Source organism: Symphodus melops, assembly GCF_947650265.1.
Source record: "Symphodus melops genome assembly, chromosome: 8".
NCBI classification, from domain to species: domain Eukaryota; kingdom Metazoa; phylum Chordata; class Actinopteri; order Labriformes; family Labridae; genus Symphodus; species Symphodus melops.
Window position 1 is genome coordinate 19,385,337 of NC_136698.1, and position 21,531 is coordinate 19,406,867.

Below are 21,531 nucleotides of genomic sequence, written 5' to 3' on the forward strand. Positions count from 1 at the left end.
AAGGCTCCGACTGAAGGGATAAAAATAAAAAACAGATGAAAGAAAATGGGAACCTTGCAAGTGTGTACACAAAATATATTAGCAATAAAAAAAGTCCTGAAACAGATGATTCATTTGTTGGTATTTTGACAAAAATTATAAACCTGATCAATGATTTTAGTTTAAGATTGCAAAACAAAATACTGAACTGTACCTAACAAGTGGACATAGTTAAAGTGCCTTGAACGTGCATTTGTTTCACTGGCCAGCAGGAGGCAATATACAAAGTCCCACTTTTCAGTTGATTTCATTTTTTTTTTTTCATAAGAGTTTATGTCCTCAATCGCTAGTTTCAAGCCTTATTTAATACAAAATGATGTTCATTTGTGAAATTATGGTCCCATTTAGAGTCAAACAGACCAGAAAGAGGGGAGGGGTCAGGGTGGGGCTACCTGTGATACACAAGCCATTACCAAAGTCACCTAAAAATTGCTGTTGAAGCCTTCAGATATACAAATATCCCTCCGTAGTGTGCTCTTCCAGTAAACTCTGGTGTTGAAAAGCAAAGCCACTGTTAGTTGTTAAAAACATACGTTCTTTTAATGTCCACTTGAGGCTGCTTCCAAAAATGAGTCATTCCTCATTGAGCCTCATGTTAAAATGTCCATCTTTATAGCAAGAAATAAACATGTTTACATCCTGGTAAAAAATACAAACAATTTAGTACAGTGATGAATTTTCTTATAAATCATCTGTTTTGATTTTATTAAGGCTAAGCTGTGTGGCTGATCTGACTAACAGGTGTCTGGTAGCTTGTTTGACAGGAGGCTTTAGGCCGTCCTCAGCTCCATCTCTTTATTTGTTTATATTGAGTCAGCCTTTACAACATGGCAACCTCCACTGTTTGGCGTCAAACATCTCTTCAGGAACCAAAGGGTGTTGTCACTGAGACTAGGTCCATTTTTTATACAGTCTATGGCTCCACCTTCTTAATGCTCTAATACAGTGGTGTCCAAACTTTTTTTCTTGCGGGCCAAAATTGTCGCGTTAGAATCGCTCACGGTCCACAGGGTTTTTTTGTTTGTTTGTTTTTTTAATATTGGAAGGAACCTTTTGTATTTTGACCGCTTCAAAAAATAATGTAAATACACAATAACTAATTGCAGTGGGAAACTGTTGTGTTCTAATTTTTTGGAAAGAATAGTCAGGCTTTTATAGGTCTCCCTCGCTAACATGAAAAAGAAAACAAGAACGAAATATGCCATTTGATGAGGCCTGGGGCCAAAATCTTCTGATTCTTCGATTTGAAGTCAAGGGCCACAAAAAATCCACTCAAGGGCCACAAATGGCCCCCGGGCCGCACTTTGGACAGCCCTGCTCTAATATAAAGATAGCGATGAATGCTTCTCTCGAGCCTTAAAGAAACAAGAGATAGGTCTCTAAAGCCCCGTTTCCACACAGCAGTCCGGTACAGTTTGGTTTGGTAAAACCTGATCCCGTTTGTGTTTCCACAGCCATACGTGCCATATTTGGTAAGCGGCGTCGAAGCTGGATACCGATAACCACGTCAGCTACGTAACAGTGTGACATTATAGCAGCTAACAGCTAACTAATACATTCAACAAAGGAGAAAAACGTGACAAAAACAAAACCAACGCTGGAAGACACCCAGCAGTTTATCTACTCTGTCACTGACATGCGGCTCTTTATTACAAAACTCAATCCTGCTTTATAATCAGAGATGGCTGTGTGCTACGAGGAGAAATAAACAGACGTAAACAATCAGCTGGGTATTTAAACACGGCAGGGTTGCGTTTACCGATGTCACACAAGAAGTGACAATTCTTTCAACCAATCAGCGGACTGCAGTGTTTAGCGCCACCTTTTTGGGTCAGCTCGATATTCTTGGCACCCCAACAGAAGGGTCCCAAAAGGTAGAACGGTACGGATCAGTTATTTGGGAATGTTTCCCAGGATTAGTGTATGGAAACACCGCAAGATGTGTGCCGTACCAAGACGAACCGATCTGCTCGGTGGAAACAGGGCTTATGTCCACTTCTTATATACAGTCTGCTGTATTAGCTTGCTTTTATTTTGTACCACAAATTATTATCTTTAATAATCCAGTAACTTTTCATGGGTATTTGTTTTGACGTTTTAAGGAGAGAAAAAGATGAATCAAATGTGAGAAAAGATGACAGTGAAAGACATCATAAGTTACAGTCCTCATTCCATGAGCTTTGAGTGATCGAATGTTTTCAACCTTCCTGACCAAAATCTTCAGTAAACTTCCTCAGTTTATCCAAGTCTTCGTCGTTCACTGTGGGTTTGGTCTTCATCTGTGATCTCAGCATGTCATCCTGCACAGAAAATATTAGATTTGGGTTGCCACAATACCATCATTTTAAAACGTATGATTTTATCTGTTTCACTACACTACAGTCTCAAGGGGACAATCTGGGAACTGCAGTTTTTAGGTCTAAATTTTCTTCATTTTTCAACACCAGAGGTTAGTTCTTGAAACACTGGATGGTGTCACTGAGACAAATACTATGTTTCATACAGTCTATGGCCAAAATCAGCACTGATATAATGAGATAATTAAAAAAAAAGTAGGGGTGCATACCATCTGTTTTTAACGGAATGGAAACAAGTATTTCTTTTAATTATAAACATAAGTACCTGGTTTTGTTTTGCTTTTCCACCTGGACAACTAAAAGGTGCTGAAACTGCACAAAGCTGGTGATGTTCCTTAATATGTTGGTTTAAATACAAATGAACGCCAGTCCAAAACAAATCTTTAAAGCAAAGAGGATGCTTGTTGAGTCTGAGGCAAAAGGTTGGAGGCGCAGGCTCCGTTTTTCAGGTCTATTTGTTCCTGTAGACTTTTAGTAAAACAATTGTTGCACATTTCTGAGTACAGAGGTCTTTGCTCACCATGCACACGACTGGCTCTAAAAGTTTGTCCCCAGAGACTTCCATCCACGTCATCTCTATGGCGCCGGGATCACCGGGAGAACATGGAGTCAGGAGATCATCAACCACAACGTCGGGATTGTTCCAAGAAGACCCGCGGACCTTCAATAGAATGTTTTAATGTGATCAGGTATAAAATAAATTCCTACACATTTAAAAGTTCAGGATATGTTCAATATTTCTAGAGTACAGAGAGACACATTCTTGATTCTGGATCAATAGCTGGCTGTTGAATTTGAACAGGCTCAGCTATGTGTATTTTTACCTTTTTAAAGTGTGTGGCTGACTGAACCTTCCTGACTGGCTGCATCAGAGCGTCTCTGACAATGACACTGATGTCTGCCCCGGAGTAACCATCTGTCTTTTTGCCCAGAGTGATGAAGTCGGCATCTTTCAGCCCATTGGGGGTGGAGCCAAGGTGGAGTTTGAACATGAATGAGCGAGCATGCTCCTCGGGCAGAGGGATGTAGATCCGTTTCTCAAACCTTAGACAGACATTGTTCACATTTTTACAGACATTTAATCACTTAAAAAGAAGTTGAATCAAAGAGACGTCACTTCATGTCAAGGCTTAGAAAATGTAAGACCGTTTTAGACAATGATGGTTTAATCCCCATACATGTACAGTATAGTCTGAATTTTAAGAGAAAAAAATAGTTACAGTATGACAGATAAACTCATTATTTTAGGCTAAATGCAGTCAATGTTATAATTAGTAAATGGCCAGGGAGCAAGTCTCAAAAAATCCGAACCACCATTGCGCAATAATTTAAGATTTACTCCTATAACTATTTATAGGCCACCTCCTCTATGTGAATTCTGTTCACAAGGCTGCCTAGGTTCTTCTGAGGCGCAGTCTTTTTGGTTACATGTTACAAATTCACTATCAGAAATTCTCAGTAAATAGATTCTACGTTGCCCTTTAATGTGCCTACCAAACAACAATTCCCAATTCGCTGTCTGTCTGTACATGAGAAAAGAATTTGGCTCTCTGGTGTGACTGCTGCAAAGAAAATCCTTGTCGTGCAGTGGAAACCACCACAAACACTCATTAAATCACACATGGAACCTGCTGGCAGACATTTTGCCCTGAGAACTTGTGTTGATCTGAAGTTGTAGAAATTCTTGCCAACAGAAGGAAATGTTAACTGGGGGTGGGATAGGGATGCATTTGTACTTGTGGATACACCACAACCCTTTGGGAATAGGGGAATGACCCCACCCTTTTTTTGGACTTTCTTTGGCTATGTAGCACAAATTAAAACCACTCAATTGAGATTAGTTTATTGACAAATCTATCGTCCCAGCATCAAATCCCCCCTTTCAATGTCTTTAGAAGATATTCATTAAAACTAAGTTCACCTTCTTCTGATGGCAGAGTCAAGAGTCCATGGTATATTTGTGGCTCCCAGCACGAGGATTCCCTCATTATCGTTCCCGACACCTGAGAGGAGAAATGCATCTCTTAACAGATCCTCAAAACAAAACAACAAGTACTTCAGGTTATCTCCTGCTTCTCACCCTGCATCTGCACCAGGAACTCAGTCTTGATTCTTCGCGCCGCCTCACTCTCATTCTCACTGCGGGAGCCACAGAGAGAATCGATCTCGTCGATGAAAATGATTGACGGTTTGTGTTCTCGGGCCATACTGAACAGACTCTTCACCAACCTTAAGAGAACCAACACGTGTTAAATCTGTGTTTACTGTATTTTATCAGTGCATTAGAGAAGCTGGGCCTCACTTTTCACTCTCCCCGAGCCACTTGGACACAAGGTCGGAAGAAGAGATGGAGAAGAAGGTGGAGTTGTTTGCTTCTGTGGCGACCGCCTTAGCCAGGTAGGACTTGCCCGTTCCTGGAGGTCCAAAGAGAAGAATCCCCCGCCAAGGAGTCCTCTTTCCTACACATACAGACACGTCATCATTGAACACTGTTTATTATGAGAAGGGTTACAACTGAAGATTCGATCGAATAGACAGACAGACACTTTATTAAAATCGGTTGATTGTTCATGGCATCCAGTGACAAGACATTAGTTACAATAAACAACCGCTGTTCCCCCTCGCTCTGTATATAATAAACCCGGAATAAAATTTAGAAGCCCTCCTACATGAACAAGCACACATCAAATTAAACCTGTGCAATTAAAAATACACTTATACTTATATAAAGAAATGTACATAACCTGTGCGGGAAAAGAAGTATATATGTGATTTAAGAGAGACTTTTAAACAGTTAAGGAATCTCAGAACAGTTCACAATCAGGCATTAGTGCATAACAGTTAAAGAGTGCTGACCTTCGAAAAGTATGTGTTGTTTATGCATGAACAGTGGTGTTTGAGATGGCTTAGTGCAACAGGTGTGAAGACAGACATTTAACAGTCAATGCAGACATTAAGGGTGCAAATTAAAATGCAGAGGTAAAGTGACATCACATGAGTATTAAGTGTCCAAACAGTGAGGTGCAAAAATGAAGTGATTGTCCAATGCATTAAATAGTCCAACTAGAGGCTGACTCTCAGGACAGCAGTGCAGATGAGAAGTGAGAAAAACTGAGACGTTTGGATTGAGTCACATCTGTAGGAATATGTGGGTATGTGGTTTGAATCAGATTTGGAAAAAAATCAGATCTCATGTGGCTTTTTGTGTTCAGACTGGCAAAAAAAAAAAAAAATAAATCAAACCACATCCAATGTGGATGAGCTAAAAATCAGATTTGGAGGTGCAATGTGAACAAGGTCTGAGAGCCTCCCCTGCCTCAGGAGACGACTTCCTGAAGGTGCGTGTTGTTACTGGTTGTCTCTGGATCTTTGGCTCGTACTGCGGATTAAGAAGGACCAGGTTGTGATCGGACTTCCCCATAGCTGGTAGGGGGCTGGCAGTGTAAGCTTCCTTCACATTTGCATAGAGGTGGTCTATTGTCCTGTTCTTCCTGGTGGGACAGCTTACAAACTGGTAAAAGTCTTGTAGCGTTGAGTCCAATGCAACATGATTAAAGTCCTCTGAGATGGCTATGAAAGCATCAGGGTGCTGTGTTTGTAATCTCGCGATATTGGAGTGGATGACATCATGCTGAGGAATGTAAACACAGATGTAACACAGAAGAACAATGGCGTGGGAGAACTCGTTGGTCAGGTAGTACGGTTGGGGACCTACCGCCTGCTGCTCAATGTCCTTGCTGCACCTTGCCTCCTTTACAATAACATGTCCATGGTGGCACCATCTGGGGTTAATAAACAGCGTGAGTCATCCTCGTTATTAGCGTCCGGGGCGTTTAGTGTCAGCCACGTTTCTGTGAGGCACATTAAACTGCACTCTCTAAATGCCCGGTCATTCATCACAAGGGCAGCCAGCTCGTCTGTCTTGTTGGTTAAACAGTTCATGTTCCCTATAACCAATAGCCTGAACAGAGGCCTTGTATTTCCACCGCTTATCCGCTAGCCTAGCCTTGACCTTAGCGCTGGTCTGCAGCCTCTGTACCTCTGCCTCAGCTCATCAGGTATGGGGCGGTGAGTGATGCTGCTTGTCCCGTTGTTTGGAGCAATTAATAATTCTGGATTAAGCACCACTCCAGAATTGTGTTGATACGAGTCTAGAAAAATCCCATGCCATTGATACCCGTTTCTATACAATGGCAACGAAAAATAGAATTCCTAAGCCCCGTGTAGGGAATTTCTTGTTTTAATCATCAAAAAATTCGGACAAACAAGGTCAAAATTGTACAAATACATATACTATTTATATTTGTGCAATCGAGAAGATAAAGGAGATTTTATCCTGTTAAGACACGTTTACATTTCAACATACTAAGTGTGCTATACCTTTAAACAGGTGGGGGAATTTGATTGGCAGGATCACAGCCTCTTTCAAAGCTTCTTTGGCTCCTTCAAGTCCAGCTACATCGTCCCACTTTATGTTTGGTTTCTCCATAACGATGGCACCTTGAGAAGAGACAGGTTTATGTAAATGTAAACATTACTAATGTGTGACACATTTTACTTCTTGTTCTGCGTATGTGGTCATTCAATGCAGCGAGTTGTGAAACCTTTTTTTACCTGAGAGTTGATTCTGGAACTTTTTCTTTTCTTCATCCCCTTCGTCTGCGTTTTCATCCCTGACAAATCAACAGACACCACTTTGCATTCGGGTTAACTGCTTCTTTAAAGTCTCAGTTTAGCAGTGAGGCTGTCATCATGTCGTTGTTGTTTTAGGGTCAGAAGTGACCATACTCAAAGACAGGTTGGAGCTCAGCAAACATTGAAGTCATCAAAGCTTTAATGTCTCTGCTAGACATTAATCAAGGAAGTTAGTAATGTAGTTTCAATCAATCAATCAATTCACCTAATTTGTTAGACGAGAAAAAAACAAAAAAACAAAAAAAACAATGCTGTTTTTGTCAAAATGACTTATTCATTCCAAAAGGACTAGGATACATATCAGTCCCAGCCAGACCTTTGTCTTTAGTTTCCCACTAATACATAGCAAACTTTAAAAGACCTCCTGGACAAACCTTCCCATTATCCTGAAACATACAACCAGGACCAGACAACTTATCCTACATTGTTACTGTCGAGTCTCACCCTTTATCACCAGACTGCGACTCTTTGACTGGTTTGGATGGAGGATTTTTCTCCTTCTTCCTCAGGTATTCCTTCAGCTGCTCTGCTCGGTCCAGGTAGTCTCCACACTTTGCTCTGATGCTTTGCGCAGCTCGCTCGCCTTGAGCCTCGTCTGTAAGCCAGCATAGAGACACAGCATAAAGCTTAGATTCATTTATGTTGGTTTGAAAACAATTCAAGCTCTAATTTCAATTATCAATAGCATCAAAAAGCACCAAAGATTTAAAATTAATTCAGATCTTCAATTGTATTTTTCAAAAAAAGCTCCTTCAAACCGTTTAAATTACACAAATACATTGGCAACAAAACTTTGCCTGCAAATTTGTGCAATTCAGACAGTGTGCAGGGCTTTGCTAGAAGTGAATGTAAAACAATAACAAACACAAATCAAACACTCATACAGGCTGCTTACATTTGACAACATGCAGAAAGTACTGCACTGCGCTCTCATAATATCGCAGAGCCTCCTCATAGTTTTTGGCTTTGTCCGCCTCTGAAGCTTTGGTGGCGAGATCGATAGCTTTCTGAGAAAACACAACAGAAAGGATAAGAAACCAGCTTATCACAAGTTTTACAAGTAGAATACATTTACACTTGAACTTCAAAAAGAGAACACTTAATTTCTTGTTTTTTGTTTTTTTTCCCTTTCTCATATTAAAAGGTTTAAAACAAATAAAGCACGTTATTCGCTTTCAAATAATTGCAATGAATCAGAAATGTATGTAATGTCTATTTACTTTACCAATTTTAAATGAAAAAGAATAGTTAATTATTTAGGTATGTTATTATTACGTGCCCCTGTTTATGATTTAGAGGCGCTACCGTAAATAAATATCTCACACCCCGACACACCCATTTAAAAATAAATTAGTTTTAAGAAGAAATAATTTGTGGAAACTTATTAGTTGAAACTCATTGTTATATAACAGGACGTTCTGTCAGCGCAGTAAAAGTTGAACACTTACCTGTAAATTACCTCCTGCCATCAGGTGTGTTATTTACTCGCTTTTGACCAAACTTGAAACTGTTTTTCTGCCTCTTTCTACCGCTAAGTTTATCCTACTTTAAGAAAATCACAAAAACATCGTCTCACTTCCGCGTCAATATAAAGGCACTGTCACTTCCGCGATAGTACCGTGACGTCACGTCATTGTCATCTGTCACGGCTGTTGTGAGGCTATAGATTACATTATCTAAGAGGCAAAATATTGGAAATATTTTCCAATTGGCAACATTGGGCAATTGCCAAGCAGCTCGGTGAATATAAATCAACTGTTGCAGCAATTGTTAGAAAATGGAAGAGGCTAAATATGACTGTCAGTCTCCCTCATACTGGGGCTCCATGCAAGATCTCACCTCACCTTTCGAGGATAACAAAGGTGAGGAATCAGCCCAGAACTACACGGGAGGAGTTGGTCAATGACATAAAGAGAGCTGGGACCACAGTTTCAAAGGTTACTGTCGGTAGACCACCACGCCGTCATGGTTTAAAATTAAAAGTTCCCCTGCTCAAGTAATCACATGTCCAGGCACGTCTGAAGTTTGTCAATGACCATCTGGATGATCCAGAGGAGGCATGGGTGAAAGTCATGTGGTCAGATGAGACCAAAATAAACTTTTTGGTCTAAACTTCTAAAAATAGGTTATAGGTTTGAGGATGGAGTCACTTTACGTATAAGAACAAACAATTTAAAAACATTCCTAAACAATTTCTGCACTTTCAGAAACTATTTTTGAAGTGCATGATAGAGAGAAAATCATCATTATTAAATTCTAATGTCTGGCTCTAATCTACTTACATGTCAAAGACTCTTAATTATCAACGTCTTTCTTTTTATGTTCCTAAAATATTGCTTAAGCAATAATTATTTCTAAGAATGTCTATCCTTTACCTAAAATACAACAAAATAAGATTCATCTTCTTGCTGCTCCCAAAGATGGACTTTAAATCTTTTTTTACAAGATATCCATGAGAGCAACACAAAAAATGAAAAATTAAATACACATGCACACGAACAGTTATTTATTGAATATTTAGACTTTATTAATTTACACTTAATGTACATCTATTAGAAAGAAAGACAAAAAAAAGTTTGCAAAATATCTCTAATATTTGACAACACCCGGGGTAAAAATAAGGCATTTATCGTGGAGGGTAAAGATGCAAAGGGAACAAGGAATTCATTTCACATTACGTTGCTCTAGATTTATTTAATCAACATTTTACAGATTTATTTGAATCAACAGGCAAGTACAGTACAGGTTGTAGATTAGTTGTTGTTTACTTCTCCCTCATCAGTGTGCTACAGGCAGGCGTGAAGGCGGGACTTGAAGCGGTCATCAACTGTCTCCGCTCAACATTTTTGGTTGTAAAAGTTTCAGGATGCGGTCGCTTTTTGTAAAATCTGCAGGGAGTTCATTATTCTGCAAAAACACACATGAGAGAAAGTTTACCAGTTCCACTTTTCTGCTTCTGTTCCGTCTGTTCATCTTCTCCTCCTTCAATGCTTTGTGTCTCACCTTGTTTGGCAGCTTTGGGTCTGCATTTGCTCCGAGCAGTAGCAGAACAGATCGTAGATTACCTCCCATAACAGCAGCATGAAGGGCAGTGGATCCATTCTACAGACAACCAAAAAGAAACGGTGTTCTTAATACTTACAGATCTCTAAACCACGTTATCACTAAATATAAACCTTCTCTTTATCCACAGCTGGAAAGTTAGACTTTTCAAAAGACGAGGTAGTTTAAGCAACTCTCATGTCTCTCATGTTCAGTAAACACCTACCTATTCTTACCTAATCTCTTATTATTATGATCGACCAGATATATATATATTTTTTTATAAATGTAAAAAACAGCAAGTGCAAAAATGACGCATTGATGGAATTATATAATTATTGGCTACAAGGGTTACCATGGCAGAGGCTCTATCATAATCCTGCAGAAAAAAGGGCGTTATTTTTTTGTTTAATGAAACTCTTTCGCTTCATAAAAAATAAACTGCAGCATCGTCTACCTTTAAAAGACCGAGTGAAGGGGAAAACTTGAGGAGCTCCTCTATGACGCCACTGTGTCCCTTTAAAGCTGCTTTGAATAACGCTGTGGATCCGTCCTAAAAAGACAACATAGGCATAGCATTGAATTATTTTAAATCATCACTCAAAGGTCCTCTTGCTCACCTGCTCTGTGGCTTTTGACAACATCACATGGCATACATTCAGCCAGGTGATGAAGAAGCATGCATGTGCACAGTCAGGTGAAAGACAAAAAAAAGAAGAAATGTGACTGTTATGAACATGCTGATGTTGTGATTTACTGTAAAGCTTCTGCAAATTGACGCATGTGGATTTTTGATTTTTTTTTTGTATTTAACAGAGTTTTAATTGCAAACTGCAGGACTGTGGGGTAATCACTTTCTGTTCCAAATCAAACTTTGTTTGTACCTCTGCTGGCTTTGATTCAACTTCTAAAATCTCTGTTCACTAATATGACACATTAGTTTTATTTTCATAAACATGGCAGAGCAGATATCCGCACATCAATTCGACTGGACTAAAAAGTCACAAGAAGTCCACAGGCTGAGATTAAGGCAGTCTCTTTAAAAAAAAGACATGCCATCAGGTGCTTACAGCGCATACGGGTAGATAAATACAGTAACAAATGTCAATGTTTGGTTATACTGACGGTAGTCAACGACTGAAATGTTGGCTACTGTTTTTCTTCATCTTTTTTTCACACTGAACACCTGTTGTTTTTGTCTTAATCATAAGAGACGGGGTGCCTGATGGCTTAACGGTTATGTGTTGTCATAACCATAACGAATGTACAGAGGTCATAGTCCTAATCACAGCACCATGGGTTCGAATCCGGCCTCAACCCTTTTCTGCATGTAATCACTCACTCCTCCAAACATCTCCTGTCTGTCTTAGGTGCTTCTTGTTCATGCTTGCATAAAAGTCAAAACAGTTCCATCATAACCATTGACACAAGATTGTTACACAAACATTAACGCTTTGAAGCGCTCAAAATAATTTAAAAAGAAAACCGCTCAATCAAAAGGGACCACACTTTATCTCCTGAAGAAATCCTGAAAAAATGGAAAGCTCAAACTCAGCAGACCTTAAAATTAAACTGTTGCATTACTAAGATCAAATGTAAACTGTTAAACTCTTCCTGCAGTTGCTACATAATAATTTGTAATGAGTTTTAAACAAAAAAATAAGGAAATAGGAAACAGCTTTCTGAAAGGGAATGCTTAAACATTTCTGAAAGACAGTAAAACGATAGAGACAGAGGCACTCAAAGACACCGATCATGTGCCCTAAAAGTAATAAAAGCATACTTGTCTGTCAGCGTCTCGATCTGCTCCACGTAAGAGAAGCACCTTCACAGCCTCACTGTGACCCATCTGAGCCGCCATCCACAGGGGGGCAGTGCCATCCTGCAGAACACATGACAGAGGAGAGGGAGAAAGGGGATATCAGGGCTGATGCAGGATTTAATTAACCTGTCGGGATGTTGAAAAGGAGAAGGACTTCAATGGTTGCTATGTATATTCACCATCACAAGTTACTAATCCCATTTATACACAATACAAGCCCCTGGCAAGCAATTCGGGGTTAAGTGTCTTGACCAAGGACACATCAGACATATTGCTCGCAGGAGCTGAGTATCGAACCCTCGACCTTCCGGTTGAGAGACAACGACTCTACCAACCAGAGCCCCAGCTGCCCAGATGTGAGCTGTGTACATTAAAAAAGGAGTTCATTACCTCTCTGACCTGGTTAACCTTGGCACCGGATGAAAGCAGTTGACGAATCACAGTTATGTGACCCTCCTGGGCAGCGAGAAACAGAGGGGTGGCACCATCCTGAAACACACACACAAAAAGAAGCGTTTTATTTTCTTGGTGGTTAGGGAACCTTTCAATGAAACAAAAATTGTATTTTTAGATCATTAGGTTTGTTGTGTGTATAGTGCGCAGTCTAATTGCTTCCTCCGCCTGAGGTCAGACTACTCCTGCCAAGAGTGAGTCATTTCTGACTCAGCAATCTGCAGAAACCTGAGCGACTGGATTCCTGCTGCTGAGACACTTTGTACAACTAACCTTCCTCTTCTTCACAAAGACACACACACTAACAGACAGGCAGGGCATTTTTAAAAGAGGCTGAAGATGTGTGCGCTCACATATAGCTGGTCGTGAACATTGGCTCCGTTCTTTAGCAGGATGTTTACAACCTTGGAGTGTCCGTACTGAGAGGCAACAGTGAGAGCCGTGCCACCATCCTGAAAAACAAAAACAACAGGAGCTCACATTCATCCCTGTTTGCTTTATGCTGCATGGAGGACATACACAAAATCTATAGAGGTGTAAAAAGCAGACAGAGCAGCAGATCTCACACATAGTTTTTGTCTCCTAGTCTGGCACCAAGCCGATGCAGCTTTCTCTATCACACCCACTCTTATACAGACACACGTCACTGCTGTGTACCTTTGTCTGAAACTCTGTGGAGGCTCCGAACTCAAATAAGAGCTTTGTGATGTCTTGGTGTCCCTGCTGGGAGGCAAAAAACAGAGCAGTGGAACCTGTCTGGAAAAGACAATGAAAAGTATTTATTGTAAGCTTTGGACGACAGCTTGCCACATTTTAATCGGTAGACCGGCTATTGAATTTATAAGTCTATGTCTTGTCTTTCAAAAACAAGCCCTCTACCCTGTGGTTGTCATCATTTTCAATACGCTCAATACCCGTGTTTTAAACAATACATTCTCCATTTGTACGAGCTTTAGAAATAGGGGTTTCTTATATTGCCATGTTGTTGTAGTGTTTAGTATTGACTGTAGGTGTCGCTGCAAGACTACAGCGCAGGTACAGTTCAGGAAGTCAATGTCTAGGTCGGATCTGTGATCCTGGAAGTCCAAAATGTTTTTGACCGCTCAAGTGAGAGAATTGCCATTATTGTAAGGTTTTGCACTTTTTTATTTTGCATTTTGATGGGGGGGGGTTCATTAACTTTTGTTGTTCTTTTGGATCAATAAAGAAAAAAATATAAATGCAATCAGGTCTGGCAGCCAATCATTTGCAAAAGGCTGATTAGAAACTGTGGCAAAGTGTGTCACCTAGGTTGCTCCTGGATTAGGCAGCTCAGTAGTTTGGTACTATACTTACCTGCTTTAATGTCATTATTTTTTATAACAGATAGTATATAAAAAGAGTATGAAAGATTAAGAAAACTCACAAAGCTTGAGTCTTTTTTTTTTTTTAAAGCTGCAGGAAGGGAGAGAGAGCGGTCTAAATCGTACAAATACATTGGCAATGTTTCAGCATTGACAAGTTGCAATGTATTATCCAATTTAAACATTTAAGAACAATCATTTACCCAATACTGGATGACAAAGGCTTTATTTTTGTTGTTATGGTGTCAGCTATCAATATTGTATGATTTTTAGTGGAATCGCATCAAATGTAACAACAATTGCATCCGCCAGGGTTCGGGTACGGCCTGCAACTTCTTTTTAAATGTTATTTCCCACTCTATCTCCTGATTTCCTACTATAGTCCTGTCCAAATAAAAACTATAAGCCTATAATTCTATTTAAAAAAGTGGTCAAATCTCATATCCCTGTTTTTTGATTCAACACAGCTTGAAAACAAATATTCTAACAAATAAGTTAAGTAATATAGTCAAGACAAGTTGTATTGTTGCTACAAGCTATCAAGGCGTTTTCCCATCATACCTCTCTCTGATAGTTGATGTCAGCTCCTTGCATTATCAGTTCTTTGGCACACTCGTAATGGCCGCTGTAAGACGCAACCATCAGCGCTGTGGTCCCATACTAAAACAAATAAAGAGGCAATAAATCTACCGGTAATCATTTTCTGTGTTTCAGCCAAAAGTAACCAGAATAGTTTTTTTGGCTCCCAGTGGCCTCTTTTAAAGGGGAGTAACAGGTTCATATGGCCCACACAAGAGTGCTTTTAGACTTACAAGAAACTTTATAAAATGTCCTTCAAATTGTTTTGATTGAGCTAAATGTATGAATGCAGCAGGAAAAATTCAGGAAAGTGATGACGTTCATATCCTGCATTAAGCCGACAATGGTGTAATCTCCAAGCATGAAATGAAACTGCTTGTTTATGTTTTTTGTTTACCAGTATGTTCTCTTCCATTATTCTGTTAATAACTTGAATATGTTGCGTTGCAGAAAGCTTCATCAGAAACTAGGCATGAACGGTACCAATGAAAGATCCAGTGGCGTAATGCAGTGCTGGAGAAAGAGGAGAGACGCGACCTGCCAAAACTTAGATTCAAAACCAGTCACAGTCGCACTTTTGATCCGAGTTGTATCTGTGCTGGGTTTGGATCCAATCTGGACGGAGCCCAGCTGCCTTTCATTACTTCTAGTTAACATGAGTGTGCTTCCATCAGGGCTCTGCAGCTGACAGAGATCCAGGGCTGGGAAGTTTTGGCAGACAGTATGTTTAAAAATCTCAAAAGTAAAATGTATAGAAAAGTTGAGATTTTTTGTGATATTCTGATTTAGTCCAGCAACACAGACAGCAGCTCAGGTAAGATGTGTGTGAGGTGATGATCAGAGACACGTTCAGCCCTGCCAATCAGCAACCAATTGTCAATGCTTTTAGTCCCACCTGAAGGTCCCTGCACTTTCAGAAAGCACTACGTCTGGAGTAGGGACCTTTTCAAGAGTAAAATAATCACCCTGATGTTTAATTTACATTCTGTTCCCTGCAGTGGAAATGCACAGAGTAACTGTTGCCTGAGAAAAGCTCTTAAAGTGGTAAGTATTTAATCGTGTGGGATCAAAAGATTTATGCAGACTCAATGAATACATGAACATGAATACTTCACATTTTTTTGAAAAAACAAAAATGTGAAGTTGAGATGACACATACACACATGCAGCACAGAGGTGTATGTGTCTCCCTACCACAGGTGAGTTATGGGGAAAGCGTGCAGACAGGACATGCAGGGCATCCGTACACTGTCTCTGCAGTCTGCGTCCACTCGGCCGCTGTTCAGCAGCAGCTGCAGGAGAGCCAGGTTCCCCTTCCTTGCTGCCCAAAACACAGCATTAGACAGGGGTGTGTCCTTCTGCAGGGTGCATAAATACACACAACAGCTTCTGACCTCACACCACCATTATAGTCTTACTCACATTCACAGTAAACAACTCAGATTGTCTGCACATTCACAGTCTGACTTGGTGTGACAGGTGATCCATCATCCAACTAACACCACTATATAAGAAAGGATTATAGTGATCTAAATGATTGTAATGTCAGTGTGATCACATAATAACTTATTATAGCTGCACGTGCCTAGACTGCCAGACTGAAAAAAATAACATTTAAGCTGATAAACATCACATTTTATCCTGCTTTGGTTTCTTGAAGTTAAATCTACTTCGTCGTAAATAGACCTGATAATAAAGAGCTGCAGACTGCAGGAGGAAGCGGCTGTAATCTCATGTCTCATTGAGGCCCTGTCTGCAGCCTGAAGGAGCTGAGGACAGAAAAACACGATTTACCTTAAAAGACATCCTGCAGAGCTCACATGTGACTCATGTTCCTCCTCTGCACGCGGTCATTAGAGGAGCTGCTGGTCTGCAGAGATGAGTCTAGGTGTTGGCGCATCGCGGACATAATAACAGACTGAAAGTCAGCTGAGCTCATCCTCTGCAGTCACAACTGCACCAGAGTGTACCGCTGGGGGGCGCTGAAGGGCGGAAACATATAGGCACTCAGCCACGAGATGCAGCGGCGGAGTCATGCGCGACGATCCTGGTGCATGCCCAAAACAAGACCGAAGTATACGGAGGAATAAACACACTGGGAAGCATCAGTTCCACGTGAACTGGAGCTCTCTTACTCTCCCACAGGAGGGAGACAACTTTATTGACACAGTTCAGTTAACGCATCATTCAACGCACTTTAACTATTAATATGAACGCTGCTGTTACTTGTCATTAACCCCCTGTATAGAACAAGCTTATTACAATTGAGATCATACACATTTCCCTTTACGTAAACACTCCCACTTGATCTGTTGTTATAATTAACAACAAAAATAAACAATGGGTTTTCCACCTAACATCACGTATTTTTCACATGGTTGTTCTCCAAACATAATCTTGTCGAACCTTTCACAAGGTGTCTCTCTAAGTTTACAGTCTTGCATGATAAACCTTTACAGTATCTTTTTCACATTTCTTTTGGGACATTTTCACACATTTTTCACTCTGTTCAATATCAATACCAAGAAAATGTATATATATGTATATATATATATTTTATTTTGCACATTTTCAGTTTTATGAACACAAAATCTGATGACAAAAAAAGTACCCCTAAGAAAAAGAGGGGTTAGAGAAATAAGAAACAGGGCACAGCAAAATAAAACAAAACAACAACAAAGACAAGCTCTTGAAGGATAACTTACAATACAGTAAGTCAACATTTCAAAGGGCAGACATCTTTGACCCCCCTGAATGGAGAAAAGACATCTTTATTAAATCAACCACAAAATTATAGTTTAAAAAAGCTAAATATGTCATCCCAATTTTCCCCAGATATAAAACAGTCCATCCATATTTAATCCACTCCTTATAAACCCACACATCAGGACCTCATCACATCTAAACTAAAAATGTGTTTTCATTTTTTAAATAGTAGGCTACAGTTCAAAATCTGAATGCTCTGAATGCAGATCCAATCATGTATGTGTTAACAAAGTAAGAATCAGATATGAGTCACAAGAGACTTCGTTCAGAATAAGAACTTTTACTTTTCCTGCTGATAGTACGTCTTTAACTTTTAGCTTGAGCGGGATTTAAATGCAGGTCTATTTATGCATTAATGCCCTTATCTTATAAAAGGTGTTGTGTGTACTTGTTCCAGTCCTGATTTGAAGAGTTTGGTGTCAGATGTTATTGCTGGATTATAAACCTGTATTTGAAGGATTAACAATATTGCAGTTTTAGCTCTCTGTAAGTGAGGTATTATTGAGGAAGAGCAGCGAAAGCATCTTATTTTTGTTGACTAATGTCCTGCTCAGCTTTGTGCAGACGTGTTGATTTAGGGATTCAGTAAAATATAGAGGAACCTGCTGAGAAACTATAAAAGGACGCTGGATGCTCAGTCTGAGAGGGAATCTCAGAACATGGGAACAAATCAGAAGCACACACATGCAGGTAAGATAGACAAGAGGGATTTTTCATCTTTAAAATAAACTTAAGGAGCTTTTTTTTTTTTAAATGCTGGAGTTTTCAGATTTGTTATGAGAGAAAACCTTTGGGTAAATTAAACTAATTTTCATTTCCTGATCCTTTTGTGTCCTGATAAACCAATGTCATACTCCCTGCTTACAGCATGTTAGACATGATGTTGCTTGTTTAAATATCTTACATTTTTAGTCATAATAAAAATAATAATATTGTATTTTTCTTTAACTTTAAGCAGATATTCATGTTGACATTGTTTATTGAGTTTGAGAAGAGAATAAATGTGGGACTTTACTGCAAAAACTGTAAATCAAACAATTGTCTAATTTCTTCAACACAAACACTTAAAAATGAATAGATACACTACACTAGAATAGATGTATAAACATCCACAAACTCTTCTCAAAATAAATTAAAAAATAAACTGTTATACAAAATAACTAAAATATCAATATATCAAGAAGGTAGAGGATATTGCTTTGATGCAGACTTAATACCACATGACTTGGTACACACTGATTGTTTGACTTGTATCTTGTTCTCTTGTAGCCCAGCAGGCCAGCTTTTTGCTGAGAGCAGCTCTGCTCTTCGTCCTGCTGCTCGGCCCTCAGGAGGCGGCATCAGACTCAGACGAGGCCATCCTGACTGAGTGGGAGATCTGGAAGATGAGCAATGGGATTAGCTATGATGAACTGGTTAGACTGACTGTACATCTGTGAACTAAAAAGAAACAACGTCAGAGTGAATGCATGATGTAATTCAATGTGATTTGTTGTGTGTTGACATGCAGGAGGAAATGCAGAGGAGAATCATCTGGGAGGAGAACAAACGGATCATTGAGGACAACAATCAGGGCTTCTTTATGGGCAGGAGACCGTTCACCATGCTCATGAATAAATATGGAGACCTGGTAAATATTTAAAACTGCAACAACTAAACCTGACACAAAGCTGCATTTCAAATGTTTTTAAAACAAATATAAAATTGTGTTTCTAATCATCAAACCTATGACTGTAAACGTCAAGTAGACCTGTTGATGAACATGAGAAGGCTCGCATCAGTGAGTTACTAATGTTGGCAGGAGATACAACTGAAAAGATGTTGGGTAGTCATGCTGCCGTTACACTAAATAACTTTTCAAGTGATTTCTAAGTTACAGATACATTTGGAATGAAAGCATGGGTGGTAATAACATCACAAAACAGAGTTTTTCTAGAGTTGGTGCATGCTAGTGATCTTTATCGTTTGTGGTCATAAAACTCAATACGAGCTGGTTTAAATCAGTACGATTGTCACCCTTTTCTGAACAGCAGTCTGAAAAAACTGTATTGTTCAATGATCATTGTCAACAATCAACAGCGGTCTCACCACCACCAAAAAGGAAGCTGCAAATTAGTAAACATGACCTGAAGTTGAAGGAATGTGTGGTTTTCCTGGTTTGTGAATATGCGTAGTTGTACCCTTGCAGTTGAAGTGCAAAAAAAATAATCTGTTTAGATTAATTGACAAAACAAAATAATCCATGAACTACCAGAAAGTATTTACTTAGAATGTGCTTAACTAACCTTTGTAGACCAGACAGGAGTACCAGGTGCTACAGGGTGCTGTGATAGACACTCAGTTTGTAAAGAGAGGAAGGACCATCTCAGCCCGAAAGCTTCGTAACAATGCCAAGATGTTCGACAGCATGTTTGTGGACTACAGGCAGATGGGTTATGTAACCGAGGTGAAGGACCAGGTGAGAATCTCCACCGTAAGTTTACTTCATTCTGTCCGAGTTATGGACACCTATATGTTGGAAATGTTCCTTTCAGGGTTACTGCGGCTCCTGCTGGGCCTTCAGCACTACGGGAGCCATCGAGGGACAAATATACAAGAGGACAGGTCAACTAATATCTCTAAGTGAACAGAACCTGGTGGACTGCTCCAAATCTTATGGTACCTATGGCTGCAGCGGTGCTTGGATGGCCAACGCCTACGACTACGTGGTCAACAACGGGCTGCAGTCGACAAGCACATACCCATACACCTCTGTGGTGAGGCTTGACCTGCAGTCCCTGGATTGATGAACAATTCTTTACTTAGTGACCAGCCTGCCAATAAAATTGTGTGTTTCTTTCTGCAGGATACTCAGCCATGCTACTATGACAACAGACTCGCAGTCGCTCACATCAAAGACTACAGGTTCATCCCTAAAGGAGACGAGCAGGCTCTGGCTGACGCTGTGGCAACGATCGGGCCAATCACAGTGGCTCTTGATGCTGATCATTCAAGCTTCCTATTTTACAGCTCAGGTAAGTTATTTAAAAGTACTTCATACTGCACATGGATCTACAAATACAACTCTGTACAACAATTCTGATTTCAGAGGAATTGCATATTGCCATTTTATGTCTAAAACTGTGCCCTTCACCAATCACTGATGTTTTCAAGGCACCCAAAAGAGTGATCTGTATGTCTGAGTGTGTATGTGGAGCTCACGCTGTGCCATGCTCTCTTATCAGGCAATTTGAATTCACAGACTATGCTGTTGGGGAATCAGAGTGAATGTGTTAAGGCGTGTAAAGCTTCTTTATGGTGGTATTGTGGAATTTCATTTGAAATGGGCTACTGTGTACCAACCCCAAGCTGGCAAAAAACGTAATGTATGCAGGTTCAAATTTATTCTGCAGGAATATACGAAGAACGAAACTGTAACCCAAACAATCTTAGTCATGCTGTGCTGCTGGTGGGATACGGCTCAGAAGGAGGCAAGGACTATTGGATCATCAAAAACAGGTCAGATTAATCCTCCATACGTAGAGAAAAATTGATTAAATTGAAAACATTACTGCTAATACATCACTTTTTCAAGTGTTTCTTTTGTCTTGTTTTAAAAGGAGTCTCTGTTTTTTTCGTTTTAGTTGGGGTTCCAGTTGGGGTGAAGGTGGCTTCATGCGAATCATCCGAGACGGCTCCAACACATGTGGCATCGCGAGCTATGCTTTATATCCTGTTCTGTGATTCTGAGCGTAAATGATAACTCGTAAATGTTGGACTAATATCAGGTCAACCTGTTTCAGTCTTTGACATCTCTGAAGCACTTCTGTCTCACATATTTTCTGAACCCCCCGCTCAATCTTTGTCATCCTGTAATATACATTCAAAGACTCATATCAGCCTTTAACATTGCTTCTCTCAGAGATGTAGTGTGGGTACACCCTGCTCTGTGGCTGTACTTAAAGTAAATCAAATCATGTTACTTTGGACAGAAGCAGAAATACATTTCTCCTTTAAAACAACAAAAAAAAAGTCTATAAACTTACAATGTTGATCTCAGGATACAGACTGACTCTAAAGAGACAGCAGTCCATGGTAATAATGAATCTGTTTTAAATGTTTTTCCTTCAACAAAACAAAAAAGGCCACAGTTTCTGCTGTTCAACATGCTACAAAATCTTGCTTTGAACATTACCATTATCCAATTCCATTGTATCTTTAAATCTTCACATTACATTCAATAAATCAGGGAGTATATTTCATATTGTGGCTCTGGTCTTGGGCGTCCAATGCTGTGATATACATATTCCAGGTTGTAAGTCATATGAATATTGAGATTCTGACAGCTGTTTTTATTTACCTGTTCCTCGTAAAAAGCAACAACAAAGACAATGACAGCTGAAAGTCCAGAGAGATAATGAAACTACATTTTATGTCAACAACCTCTTTGCGATAT

The 21,531-nt window shown here is 39.8% G+C and overlaps 3 protein-coding genes across 5 annotated transcripts; 1 reads left to right on the forward strand and 2 right to left on the reverse strand.

Annotated features, from left to right (window-relative positions):
• Positions 1-1,369: 1,369 nt before the first annotated feature.
• LOC306828697 (vacuolar protein sorting-associated protein 4B-like) lies at positions 1,370-8,698 on the reverse strand. Its single transcript, XM_079351264.1, has 11 exons — positions 8,540-8,698; positions 7,987-8,098; positions 7,536-7,686; positions 7,011-7,069; positions 6,777-6,896; positions 4,699-4,855; positions 4,477-4,625; positions 4,318-4,399; positions 3,221-3,440; positions 2,917-3,057; positions 1,370-2,339 (listed from the first exon to the last, which is right to left on the reverse strand). Exons 1-11 carry the CDS (start codon positions 8,558-8,560, stop codon positions 2,238-2,240), a joined length of 1,314 nt encoding a protein of 437 aa, XP_079207390.1. The 5' UTR covers positions 8,561-8,698; the 3' UTR covers positions 1,370-2,237.
• An 871-nt stretch (positions 8,699-9,569) lies between these two features.
• Positions 9,570-16,324, reverse strand: ankrd29 (ankyrin repeat domain 29). Of its 3 annotated transcripts, none has more exons than XM_079351005.1 (10): positions 16,125-16,324; positions 15,525-15,647; positions 14,313-14,411; positions 13,066-13,164; positions 12,762-12,860; positions 12,346-12,444; positions 11,917-12,015; positions 10,591-10,686; positions 10,095-10,193; positions 9,570-9,998 (listed from the first exon to the last, which is right to left on the reverse strand). In XM_079351005.1, the coding sequence occupies exons 1-10, from the start codon at positions 16,134-16,136 to the stop codon at positions 9,915-9,917; spliced, it is 909 nt and encodes a 302-aa protein (XP_079207131.1). In that variant the 5' UTR covers positions 16,137-16,324; the 3' UTR covers positions 9,570-9,914. The 3 variants fall into 3 exon arrangements, with proteins under 3 accessions (XP_079207131.1, XP_079207132.1, XP_079207133.1); XM_079351006.1 differs by having other exon boundaries at positions 9,571-9,998; positions 15,578-15,688; positions 16,125-16,323; XM_079351007.1 differs by lacking the exons at positions 15,525-15,647; positions 16,125-16,324 and adding an exon at positions 14,728-15,116 and having other exon boundaries at positions 9,571-9,998.
• A 2,091-nt stretch (positions 16,325-18,415) lies between these two features.
• Positions 18,416-21,136, forward strand: cts12 (cathepsin 12). Its single transcript, XM_079350425.1, has 7 exons — positions 18,416-18,511; positions 18,607-18,726; positions 19,390-19,554; positions 19,631-19,852; positions 19,942-20,110; positions 20,489-20,594; positions 20,720-21,136. The coding sequence occupies exons 1-7, from the start codon at positions 18,482-18,484 to the stop codon at positions 20,817-20,819; spliced, it is 912 nt and encodes a 303-aa protein (XP_079206551.1). The 5' UTR covers positions 18,416-18,481; the 3' UTR covers positions 20,820-21,136.
• Positions 21,137-21,531: the final 395 nt, after the last annotated feature.

Excerpts from the sequence above, each read along its gene's own strand:
- LOC306828697 (XM_079351264.1), bottom strand. The coding sequence starts at position 8,560 with ATGGCAGGAGGTAATTTACAG. Across the intron at positions 3,441-4,317 it reads GACTCTGCCATCAGAAGAAG|GTTTGAGAAACGGATCTACA; the intron begins GTGAACTTAGTT and ends TGTCTGTCTAAG. Across the intron at positions 3,058-3,220 it reads CAGCCACACACTTTAAAAAG|GTCCGCGGGTCTTCTTGGAA; the intron begins GTAAAAATACAC and ends ATTCTATTGAAG.
- cts12 (XM_079350425.1), top strand. The coding sequence starts at position 18,482 with ATGAGCAATGGGATTAGCTATGATGAACTG. Across the intron at positions 18,727-19,389 it reads TGAATAAATATGGAGACCTG|ACCAGACAGGAGTACCAGGT; the intron begins GTAAATATTTAA and ends TAACCTTTGTAG. Across the intron at positions 19,853-19,941 it reads CATACCCATACACCTCTGTG|GATACTCAGCCATGCTACTA; the intron begins GTGAGGCTTGAC and ends TTCTTTCTGCAG.
- ankrd29 (XM_079351005.1), bottom strand. Across the intron at positions 12,861-13,065 it reads CCACAGAGTTTCAGACAAAG|GATGGTGGCACGGCTCTCAC; the intron begins GTACACAGCAGT and ends TTTGTTTTTCAG. Across the intron at positions 10,687-11,916 it reads ATCGAGACGCTGACAGACAA|GACGGATCCACAGCGTTATT; the intron begins GTATGCTTTTAT and ends TTGTCTTTTTAG.